At 33.8% G+C, this 11,664-nt stretch overlaps 8 protein-coding genes across 8 annotated transcripts; 2 read left to right on the top strand and 6 right to left on the bottom strand.

Annotated features, from left to right (window-relative positions):
* Positions 1 to 77: 77 nt before the first annotated feature.
* On the top strand, positions 78 to 1,712 carry TVAGG3_0421510 (serine-type peptidase protein; the record flags this gene model as incomplete). The annotated part of the gene is made up of 1 exon (XM_001322956.2): positions 377 to 1,690. The coding sequence occupies one exon, from the start codon at positions 377 to 379 to the stop codon at positions 1,688 to 1,690; it is 1,314 nt and encodes a 437-aa protein (XP_001322991.1).
* A 182-nt stretch (positions 1,713 to 1,894) lies between these two features.
* On the top strand, positions 1,895 to 3,559 carry TVAGG3_0421490 (uncharacterized protein; the record flags this gene model as incomplete). The annotated part of the gene is made up of 1 exon (XM_001322957.1): positions 1,895 to 3,559. One exon carries the CDS (start codon positions 1,895 to 1,897, stop codon positions 3,557 to 3,559), a length of 1,665 nt encoding a protein of 554 aa, XP_001322992.1.
* A 144-nt stretch (positions 3,560 to 3,703) lies between these two features.
* TVAGG3_0421500 (small Rab GTPase RabX11) lies at positions 3,704 to 4,336 on the bottom strand (the record flags this gene model as incomplete). The annotated part of the gene is made up of 1 exon (XM_001322958.1): positions 3,704 to 4,336. The coding sequence occupies one exon, from the start codon at positions 4,334 to 4,336 to the stop codon at positions 3,704 to 3,706; it is 633 nt and encodes a 210-aa protein (XP_001322993.1).
* Positions 4,337 to 4,775: 439 nt separating this feature from the next.
* TVAGG3_0421480 (uncharacterized protein) lies at positions 4,776 to 5,549 on the bottom strand (the record flags this gene model as incomplete). The annotated part of the gene is made up of 1 exon (XM_001322959.1): positions 4,827 to 5,396. One exon carries the CDS (start codon positions 5,394 to 5,396, stop codon positions 4,827 to 4,829), a length of 570 nt encoding a protein of 189 aa, XP_001322994.1.
* Positions 5,550 to 5,637: 88 nt separating this feature from the next.
* On the bottom strand, positions 5,638 to 6,976 carry TVAGG3_0421470 (protein serine/threonine kinase protein; the record flags this gene model as incomplete). Its single annotated transcript, XM_001322960.2, has 1 exon — positions 5,669 to 6,961. One exon carries the CDS (start codon positions 6,959 to 6,961, stop codon positions 5,669 to 5,671), a length of 1,293 nt encoding a protein of 430 aa, XP_001322995.1.
* A 714-nt stretch (positions 6,977 to 7,690) lies between these two features.
* Positions 7,691 to 7,975, bottom strand: TVAGG3_0421460 (uncharacterized protein; the record flags this gene model as incomplete). Its single annotated transcript, XM_001322961.1, has 1 exon — positions 7,691 to 7,975. One exon carries the CDS (start codon positions 7,973 to 7,975, stop codon positions 7,691 to 7,693), a length of 285 nt encoding a protein of 94 aa, XP_001322996.1.
* A 319-nt stretch (positions 7,976 to 8,294) lies between these two features.
* Positions 8,295 to 10,700, bottom strand: TVAGG3_0421440 (uncharacterized protein; the record flags this gene model as incomplete). Its single annotated transcript, XM_001322962.1, has 1 exon — positions 8,295 to 10,700. The coding sequence occupies one exon, from the start codon at positions 10,698 to 10,700 to the stop codon at positions 8,295 to 8,297; it is 2,406 nt and encodes an 801-aa protein (XP_001322997.1).
* A 282-nt stretch (positions 10,701 to 10,982) lies between these two features.
* On the bottom strand, positions 10,983 to 11,468 carry TVAGG3_0421450 (translation initiation factor protein; the record flags this gene model as incomplete). The annotated part of the gene is made up of 1 exon (XM_001322963.1): positions 10,983 to 11,468. One exon carries the CDS (start codon positions 11,466 to 11,468, stop codon positions 10,983 to 10,985), a length of 486 nt encoding a protein of 161 aa, XP_001322998.1.
* Between the last annotated feature and the right edge of the window lie 196 nt (positions 11,469 to 11,664).

Below are 11,664 nucleotides of genomic sequence, written 5' to 3'. Positions count from 1 at the left end.
TCCTATTTCTTTCGGAATCGCTTAAATGTCTCACAAGCCGAAATACATCTCATTGCTTTCAAATTAACAAATATAAATGAAAATTGAAAACGGCATAATCTCTTGATATATAGGAAGAAGAAATAATTGAGTAGACATCAGTTCAAGCTCTTCAAATCTTCGTAGCTAAGCTCTTATTATCAACCGCAATCTATTGAAATGCAGAGATTTGCTAAAAATGTCACTTTTATCATTCAATTTGAAATTGAAAGATAAAAAGCGAATATTTTAAATTTAACAACAACACCATAGTTTAAATCCAAATGTGAAATAAAAAATAAAATTCTTAAGGTCAGTTCAAAATTTAAATAGTTTACATTGGCCATAGAATAGGAAAATGTTGCCCATTTTATTATCATTAGTGAGGAGCGACGAAAATCGCACATTCTATTCATTTAAACAGACTCTTGACCACGAAAATACAGGTTCAGAGACCTTTGATCAGTACTATTATGAAGTTACTGATCATGTTGTCGGACAACCAAAAGCAATCATCGTTAAAATAGGCGCAGAAAGTGACAAACTCGTTGCATCCGGCGTTAGTGATTTTAACGCTGTTCTTGCTAAGAGATATAACGCAATTGTTTTAACAATTCAGCACAGATTCTTCGGAAAATCCATTCCACAGGACGGACTTACAGTTGACAAACTCAAATTCTTAACAGTTGAGCAAGCTGTTCAAGATTATAAGGTTTTCCACGATTATTATCAAAATGAAAAGAAACTTAATTTACCATGGCTTGTTGTTGGTGGATCATATCCAGGCCTTCTTTCTGCCCTCATCAGAGATAAATATCCAGATGATTTCAAAGCAGCAATTTCATCATCCGGCGTCCTTTATGCTACAAACAATTTCGTAGAGTTCGATCTCCAAGATGCCATTTCCATGGGTCAGGAGTGCGCTGCAATCGCTCGCCAAACAAGATACCAAATTGAAAAGCTTCTCGAAGACCCAAGTGACAAAGCTTATGTCATGAACCTCTTCGGCGTCGATACAGAAAAATACCCACTCAAGGATGGCGAATTCATGAACTTCATCGGCGAATTATTCACCCTCTCATTACAATACAACAACCTCTCTAAGGTTTGCAGCCCACTTGTCAATGCCCGTCGCCTCGGCTACGATACAGTTTCCGCTCTCGCTACATACGCAAAGGGCTGGTTCTACGAAAACCAGGCCAAGCCACAAGAATACTCTACAGCCCACATGAGAAACATCACAGGACCAAACAACGATCAGCGCTGCTGGTTCTGGATGACATGCAACCAACTCGCTTACTGGCAGATCGGAAAGGGAAGATTATCTCTTCGTGGCGAAAAGGTTACAAAGGAAGTCTTCGAAGACCAATGCAAGGATGTCTTCGACCAGGAGATGCACCCAGACGTTGATGCCTTCAATGCGAAATACAGCGGAATTCCTCTCAATCGCGACCACATTTTCTATACAACAGCTTCACAGGATCCATGGACATGGACTTGCGTAACTGAGGATGTCAAAGTCAACGAAAATAGCGTCGTTCGCACATACGCCGGCCCTGAGCTTGGCCATTGCAGCGACCTCGATGGCGCCACAGATAACGACCCAGAGGACCTCGTAAGAATTAGAGAACAGGAGATCCTCACGATCGAGCACTGGCTTTTCGATCAGTAAAATTAATTAACTTTTTTTAAAGATTTATATATCAAATTATCATCTTATTAATGCTTTTTCTTTTTTTAAATAGGTAATTTCATAATGAAATCTTGATATGAAATAAAAAATTTCGGATTTTTCATCTATTTGTAAACAAAATATTGATATATTCATATTGTTTTATTGTAATATCCATTTCATAGATTAATTTGTTCTCATTTTATGAATGATAATTCAAAGAATAGTAGCAATAATAGCAATCAACTGACCGAAAATGATAAGAAGCAGAACGATGAACCAAATAAAACATCAGGCGAAACTAAATATGTTTTAGATCCTAATCTTCTTAAGTCCGGAAATAATATCAACAAACAGAACAGCAATTCTGATCAAAATACTAAAACAACAGAGAGTAAAAGCGATAAGCCAAACCAAAATACAAAATTCCAACCATATTATCCTCTTTTTGATATTATCCAAGAGAAATCAGAAAAAACACCAGAAAATTCCAAAAAATTCGTAACAGGATACGTTGATGACAATCATTTTGTATTCGCTGATGAATTTACAAATAATTTGATAATTTCTGCTACAGGAAAGAAACAACGCGACATTCCAATGGATTACAAGCCATCATCAATTACATTAGTTAAAGACACAATTTTAGTTACAAGTGATAAAAATTTAAATATTTTTAATCTTGAAAAGCTAGATTCACAAACAAAAACATTCCAAAATATAGTCTACGCCAAGTGCGATCTAAACATGCAAAATTACTTTTATTTCTTAATAACTCCGAACTTATATTTGAATTTTATTTCCGAAAATCAACAAGTTAATAATGACATGAATTTTCAACAGACATTGGTATACGATAACGTTTTACAGTTTGATTTCTCATTTATTTTGTTTTGCATTTTAGATCAAAATTTCAAGTTAACTGTCTTCGATAGAACAGAATCCAGGTTTGTCATACACTCAGAAATACTTATAGACCAAAATAACGTCAAAATATACTGCGATAACTCAAATGTTTACTTATATAATTTTCAAAATGAATCTTGTGAGGTAATTAATGTATTTGAGAATACGAGAGTTGTATACCATGAAGTTGTTAACGTAATTTCATCAAATTATAAAGTTATTTTGATCTTCAAAACAAAAATTCGAATTGAAAACGAAGAATACCAAATACAAGGCTGTAAATGTGCATTACAGTCTAACTATAACAGATACATATACTACAATGCCCAAAAGATTGAAAAAACTGATTTGCAATTTCCGAAAAATCCAATTTCATATAAAGAATTAAATCTTGAGAATTTCTTCCAACAATCGAACAGTTTAGTCAGTTCCTTAGAAAACAAGCTCTCTCAAAGCAGTTCTCTTTTAAATCCAACTCTTCAATCTGCAAAGTCAAATTTAAACACGTTCAGTAATATAATACTTAATTCAGGACTTATCTGTGATTCATTGATTTTCTTATTCGATAAAAATCCAAATCTTTCTTTATCTTACATGAGGAATCATCCTGATCGTTCAATAATCAAATTTCTGACTTCAAAGCATAAGGAAATCATCAAGTGTATTAAAGAAAATTCGATTTCTCAACCAATTTTGATTTCAATTTTGCCAAATTTGCTTTCTGTTTGCCAAACTCATGAAAAATTTATGGATATTGTAAACCAAATAATTGAAGGCATTGATTCAACAGATTATTTTAATTGTTTTGTTATATCTCAAATATATGATAATTTAAATCAGTTTTTAGATACAATTCAGAAAAACAATCCAAAGTTGCAAGATAAAATCACTAATTACAAGGATTTCATTCAAAAATGCCAAAATAATTTCTCATCAATGGAAATTGACCTTGAAACATTCTAAAACAAACAAACACCCTACAATGTTTATGTTTTATATGTTTTTTGATCTACTTTTTTTTAATAATTTTTAATTTTTCATGAAAAGTCAAAAAATGTTAAGTAATTCAAACTAGGAAAGATATTTTTTATAGTAATTAGTAAGATCTTAGCAACATCCGGTCTTTTGAACCTTTGATGTTTCAGAGATATCGACACCCTTTAGATCTCGAGTACTTTCTGGCTCAATGTTATTTTTAACGATGTATGAAGCTAATGCCTGGATAGCTTCTTCTAGATTTGTACCATCTTTTGCACTTGTTTCGAAATATTGCAAGTAATGATTTTCTTCTGCATATTTCTGCATCTCTTCTGTCTTGTTACCCCAGTTTTCTGGCTTCAAATCGATTTTGTTGCCGATAAGTAAAGTTGGAACTGCTTCTCCGGCAGAAGTTTGAACTTTAGCCTGGATATCGTCCATCCAGATCTTTGTCATCTCAAAGGTTGAAGGGCGGGTAATATCAAAGACAACTATCGCGCCAACGGATTCTCTATAGTATACGCCAGTCATTGAGCCAAATCTTTCTTGGCCTGCTATATCCCATAACTGTATATCGCATTTTACGCCATCGGCAGTGATGATTTTATTTGCAAAGTCAACGCCGATTGTAATTTTATAAAATTCCGAGAAATTTCCTTCTACAAAACGGCGAATCATAGATGTTTTTCCTGTACCCATATCGCCAACAACGATGATTTTGTAAACCTTCTGTGCATCGTCATCTTGGACTTCTTCTTGCATTAAAAAATTTTGAGAGTTAGCTCAAAACGATACGTAAACCTCCGAAAAGATCGACCTTAATTTTTGTCATTTTTTCTCCTATCGGTGCGGAGATGCGGTTCCAAAATCTTTTTTATAATCTTACTGGATATTCCACGCTAAAAACTTTATCTACACGAATAGAAAGTGCATATTTTTACATAGTTATCGTTGATAAGAGAATAATTTTTGGGAAATTAAAGAAGATGATCTATTATAGAGCATATTTCAAAAGAGATCTTTTATCCCATCTCCATGCTATTTGAATATTTCTATAAATTTAGTTTTTTTTTTCTCAATGAAATGTTGTAATTTCACTAATCATTTTTGTAACGACCTTTCCATCAGCTGATCTAATCATAATGTAAATGGTAATTAAAAATGCATGGATAAAATTCTATTTAGTATTAAATCAATACAAAATTATATTTGATAATATATTAAAACGAAGATGTTTAAGATATATTAAGCTTTATTCAGATATCATAACAAAAACAAGGTAAAATAGCTTGTTTGAGAAGATTGCATAATTGTTTGCTTTACAAGTAAGCATAACTTTATACTTATCATCAATAACTTTTACCCATAAGCTAACAATATTGACACCACTGTCATTTGATGGAATGAGCAATTGTTTATCAGCTCTCCAACCTGTTCCAACATAACCAATTGTATAGAACCAATCTTTGCCCCCTGGACATCCATCCATCAAATTTTCGGTGTGACTCAGAAGTAAGCCGCCCCATATACAGTTAGTTTCATTACGATTTGCTAAAATCGTGATGTTATAATATCCTTCCACATAATAGTGAGAATTATTTGCTGCTTTTGGTCTCTCATTTAGCGGATTATTGGTTTGCTGCCAGATATTATATAAATTAATTTCAGGATAAACGAGTGCAAAGGTAAATTTGTTGTCTTGATCACGGAACTCATCAGTGACTTCAGTAGGTATGGAGTATTTGTATGTTGTGTTAATCGATTTCGCCTCAGATTTGTTGGCGAACAATCCGCCAAGCAAATTGTGGTAAAATATCTTCATATATATACCACGACCAATAAATGCATACTCTCTGTACCCAATTTTGAATGTTCTGAATTCTAACAAATTTTATTACTCCGGTATCGTTTAAAAATGATCGGAAATTTCATACTTGTTGAAATTGACTAGTTTAAGATAGTTAGCAATGCTATACGGCAAAAAATAGATTTCATTTTCGAACAATAATGCAATTAGTTATATGAATTATATAAATGAGATACAAATTAAAAAAACAAAGGAATTGATATGAATAATAAATAATATTTTATAATTTATCCAAGCTTTGATTCCATAAATGAGAATCCTGGTATATTTCCTATATCACCTAGGCCAGGAGCACATAAAGAATCAGTTGGAATTTCATTTGTAAATTCTGGATCGAAATTAGTTGGATGAAGTGGATCTTTTACCTTCGGAATAAAGCGGGGTGTATATTCGCGCTTATATACCTTATCCCAATCAAGGCCAGCGAAGAAAGGATCATCTTGAACTTCAGCAAATGAAGGTCTTTTCTCCGGATCCTTAGTAAGCAATCTGAGAATGAAGTTTGTAACCTTGAAATCACATAGGAATGGGAACTCTGGATCTTCTGAAACAATTTTATCAAATAAATAAACTTTGTTTTCATCGGCAAATGGTGTCTGACCAAAAATCATTTCAAATGCAAGTACACCAAGAGCCCATTCATCTACTTTGTAGCTGTAAGGTTGTTGTGTAACTATTTCTGGGGCAAGATATTCACATGTTCCGCAGAAAGTAGTTGTTGATTCAGATGTGTCTAAACTCTTGGATAAACCAAAATCGGTTAACTTAATATGTCCTTTTTCGTCAAATAAAATGTTTTCTGGCTTTAGATCGCGGTAAACGATACCGATTGAGTGCAAGTGTTGCAAAGCAAGACCAATCTCAGCAATGTAAAGGCGAGCATCATCAATTGGAATAGTTCCAACTTGGTCCATGTGGTAAAATAATTCGCCACCAGCCGCGTACTCAAGACCAAGGTAAACTTTTGTTTCTGTCTGAAATGCGAAGCATAAATTAACAATAAAAGGATGACGAACTTTCATTAAAATATTACGCTCGGCAATGACAGAACTTCCATTGTCATCATTCAGGCGCGACTTTCTGATGTATTTGATAGCAAATAGTTCACCCGAATCCTTCTTCTGAACGAGCATAACTTTACCATAATAACCTCTACCGATAACGCTGATGATTCTGAAGTCATTCATAGATAATTTAGGCATATCAAGCTTTTTGGAATTGATGGCAAGCATCCAGCATGAAATATCTTCGTTTCTCGCTGAAATAAAATATAAAGGTTTCGTTTTTTCATCAATTGTAACTTTAATTGTCGATTCTTTGCGATCTTCGAGAAGCTCTGCTTTTGTTTGTCTAGTAACCATGAACTTCTTGTCAAGCTCGCTGAGAGTTCCATCTAAATACAGAGCTAGCTCAGCATCATTGAATATTACATATCTTTTACCTATTTCAGTATTGTGTTCGTCAACCAATCGAAGCCAGCCTCGCTTCTCATAGAGACTGGTATCGGGATTATCGAACATTTTTTTGAATTGAATGAGCAATTTTCAAAATTTTTTCTGACATATTTGAATAATTATATCTGCTGGGATTACTTAGAATATGATTATCATAATGTTATCTATATTAATATCTAACTCACCATTGTATTTTATGCCGGTGATAATCGTACTTTTAAATTAAATTTTTCATTGAATATTCGTTCAGCATATATTAATAGTATCAATCTTTTTTAAAGTTTAAAAAAATTTATGATTTGAATTAAAAATTGACCTTAATTTCAAGGAATAGATTGCCTTAAGATTAAGGTTCATTTATTAATGGTAAAATATTTTGAAATGGCATTTTTTTTCAGAAACTTCAATTGTAATTAATACCAAAATAAACAGAAATTATAATATACACAAGGTTTAAAATTAGTTCCCAAGTAAATTAGTTGGAGCTTGGTCGAATATCAATTAACTCAACAAAACACTAGCGTCATTTCAGAAAGAAATTCTTGACGTACTATAGCAGTTATTTACATGAATAATAATCATTTAACTTCAATTGAAATTATTGATTTCAATATTATTGGAAACATTTTAAAAATCATTGAGCCCGGATTCGTATATAAATCCATGATGTATCTCGTTGGATTGATGATCGAATAGCAGTGTTTACCTCGGTAAATAAAAAATATATCTTCGCTGAACAAGTTTTTGAATAAATCATTATATCAACAAATTCTAGTTTCATAAATATTATAACACCTACTGAGATGCGCATTTTCTTGCAATAGTTATGAAACCAGAATTTTCTAGTGTACGAATAATATCTGCCGTCTTAACAGACACAGGCTTTTCGGTGTCGTCTCTTTGATGGTAAGCAACACAGCCATCTATTATATAATGAAGAAAAATAGTTGTTGCAATTTGAACTTGCTCTCTAACTTCTGGAGTTGAAAGACCATATTCTCCTGCTATTCTCTTAAAAACATTTGTGGTAAGAAGTTTATCCTTTTCTGATAATCCGAAGTGCTCTGGATTAAACGTCATATATTTTACAATAAAAAAAAATAAAGTTTCACATCATCAAATTCTCAATAACTATGAGAGATAGCTATATAGACTATAAGCATAAGACATATGATTTATACACTTCAGAACTGATGTTTTGGAACTTAAATTATAACAAATTTCAGAAATTTATACATAAAAAACAAGATTTATTTGAATATACAAACAAACAAAATACATATTTGGATGAAAACTGTGTTTCTGAAGAAATTCTCATGTATAGCTTGATATCTCGGATTAATAAAAAAGGAAGAATCCAAGATCAATAAAATTATTAATAATAAAACAAAAAAATTAATTAAGGTGCTGTTGAAGCCTTGATAAGATTATTCTGATCTTCTTGTGATGAAACATTTGATTTAACATATTCCACGAAGTTCCTCTTCTTAGCGGCTATATGTTTTATTGCTACTTTTGCGTGTTTTCTTGTTTCTTGGTCAGCATCTTTAACCATGTAAGCCAAAGGAACTAACAAAGGTGTTGGATCTTCTATCCTTTCAACAGACTTCTCAGCACCAAGAGCAACTAAAGCACGACCAGCAGCATATGGACTCTTATGTTCCCTTGAAATTATGGCGCATTGCCTTGTATCTGGCACGTTTTCCAAAAGTGACAAAAAGCATTCACCTGTCAAATCCTGAATGAAGTGATGAGAAGATTGGCTTTGCATGAGTTTTAAGAGTCTCGTACCCAACACATCAGCTACTCCTGCAACGCTTATATCTTTGTCTTTTATCCACTGCAAGACTAAGTTCAAAGCGTTCTTAGATAAGGCTGTACGTGTTGATTGAGCGCATTCAAGCAAAGCTGACATTGATGTTCTAAGACTGCTCTTTATCAAGTCTTTTGGTGCGCAACCACCGAGTAATGCTTCAATAGCTTTGTTCTGCTTCTCCCAATCATCGCTCTGTAGGTCTTCCAAGTATTGTGCAGGCGTTGGAGTCTTGGGAACAGGAGGTGATGATGGTGGAGGTTTTTCTGTTTTTCTTTCTTTAGCTGTAGTAGTTCTGACAGATCTAGGACGTGGCTTAGCCTTAGGAATTGGTGCGGACAAGGCGGCATCGATTGTTAAGTCTTCGCCAATGTCATATGCACCACTTGTCTTGATAGGACGAGAATCTGGATCGTGAATTTCAACGTGTGGTTTTGCTTTTGGACGTTTCTTTTCTGGAGTAACGTTTTCACGACTACTGTTGTTGGCTTCGGCATTGGAAACAAGTAAACCATCGAAATTCACGACGCCTTTCTTTTTGTTCGGTGGAATTGATTCGGATTGAATCGCATTTTCGCGGCTTGAGCTCTCTTCTTTGTTCTCTTCAAGATTAATAAGTCTCTTTTTAAGACCAGAGCGTCTTTCCCTGAAAGGATCTTGCTTTTTCTCAGCTTTGATTTCATTAAACGCGTTTTCATCGAAGTGAGAGCCTCCAAAGTTGGCTGAAGGGAGTTCTTCGTATTCTTTGTGTACCTTGGCACGAATCGGCTTTGGTTGCCTAAATCCAGATGATACAGCGGGAACTTCATCGAGAACTGCAGCATCGAAGTGAGCATGACCTACTTTTGGCTTCGTTTCATCGAGTTCTAGCTCCGTATCGAATAAAGGATTATTCAAATCTGTTTTAATATCACGAGTTCTGAAAACTGGCCCTGTTTTGGCTCCTCCTTTAAGAAGTCCACTATCTTCTTGCTCTGGTGGTTCAAAGATCACTTCATCGTCATTAAATGTTGTTTGAGGAGGAATAATTCGATCTTGAACTGGGAGAGAAACTGGTTCGAAATTAAATGTATCGTTGGCATCCTGACCAGGAGCATTAGGAAATGTTGATGTAATAGGTCGTGATTTAGATAATAATCTGCCTGCTCCTTGTGAAGGCAAAAGTGGTCTTCGGTAACCTTTTTGAGACATAGTCATATTAATTTTGGCTGCCTCAACGGCACCTGCTGTATTAATTTGTCGAATTACTTGCGGTCCGAATTCTCTATTTTTAGGTATTGCCGTAGCTGGATTGTGAGAAGAACGGCCTATCATACGAGAAGCTTGCGATGATAGAAGATTGTACAACCGATCATAGATTTCTGAAAAATTAGCTTTTAGATATTCAAGACACCACAAAGCGCTTTGTTTAACGTTTTCATCTTGAGTTGTTAAACCTGTATCGAAGAATGCCGAATAGTCTATTAGAATACTAGGATTCAACGCATTTTGTTGTATCAAATTTGGCAAAGTTTTGTATATCTGAGAAAGTAAATTAGATGGTGCGCTAGCTGATGATCGAACAATTTCTTCAAAAACAGTTTTTTGATCTGTTGCTCGAAGTAAATCACCAATAACGGCACCGCCTAATTGTATAACGAATCTACGATTGTCCTTTAATTGATCAAAGGCTATCGATACGCAAAGGCGTACATGAATATTTCCTGCCTTTTTCAATTCCGTTATAACTTCCTCAATAATTAATGAACAGTTTTGAGCAACTTTTAGATTAGCATCGGTGACGTATTGTTGAATAAATCGCAAGAAACCATCAAAATCTATTTCCTCAACTGGAATTGTTGGCACGTATTCTAATATTTCTTGACTGCATTCGATACGTTTTTGATAATCAGTCGATTGCATTTGTGCTATTGAATTAGGAGGAAGAAATCCGAAGTATTGTTGAATATCATCTGGTTTCGACTGAGAATTGGTATAGTTTGCATTCGCCATTTCCCAGTTTTTTTATATCAAAAATTACATGTCAAAAATTAAATTTTACTTGTCAGAAAAAAATATAAAAATCAATTGAAGACCAAGGACCATCATTAGCTCCTGTAAAAACAATATGCTCTAATTCATAAAAACAAGAATAATAACATTTACATATAAAAAAATCATCAATAAATGCAAAAATGAAAAATAGTGATTTCAAATATATAAAAAAGTAGATAGAAACTGTAAAATCAGTATACAAATAAATCTAGACAAGACAGTAATAGATTTAAGGACAGCTTAATTCTTTGGATGTGCTTTAACTTGCAAAACAGCAGGATCAAGACTTAGAACTTCCGCTAAAGCATTAACATTAAGCTCTCCAGGGCCAAACCATAAGGCTACGGATAAACCTATTTGATTAACTTTGGCATACATTCCGCATAATTCTGGTTCTTTGATAACATCGTCTATGGATCCTCCTACAATAGCAAGAATAATCTTTTCCCATAGTTCTTGAGTCCAAACTGAAAGTGAAATTGTAACTGCCTGGCCATTCTCGTTTTTAGGATCTTCCCAAGCTGGTTTGATTCCTTTCTTGAAAAGAGATATTCCTCCTTTTTTAATTTCGCCGATTGGAGGAAATTGCATAAAATTATTCCAAAAATCTTCGACAGTTTTGAAACCAACGATTGGTTCGATCTCGAAATTGCGATTTTTACCTTCCCATTTAATTTGGATAACCCAGAATTGCCATTCTGTTGGTAAAGGATGAGCAACTGTCATTTCAATGAAGACAAAAAAAAAAGTAATGTTCAAAGATTTTTTTTTATTGAAAACTATAAAAATTATAACTGTAAAGGATTCGTGTTGCAATGCACATATTTTTGAGATTCAATCTTGAGCGTGGATATCAATCATCACTCAAAAAAAAAAGATACGTTATGTAAGAGAATTATTTCGCAAAATTTTGTAACACTCA

The sequence above is a fragment of the Trichomonas vaginalis genome, chromosome V, assembly GCF_026262505.1.
Source record: "Trichomonas vaginalis G3 chromosome V, whole genome shotgun sequence".
Taxonomy (NCBI): Eukaryota; Parabasalia; order Trichomonadida; family Trichomonadidae; genus Trichomonas; species Trichomonas vaginalis.
This window is presented reverse-complemented; position numbering and strand designations above follow the sequence as displayed.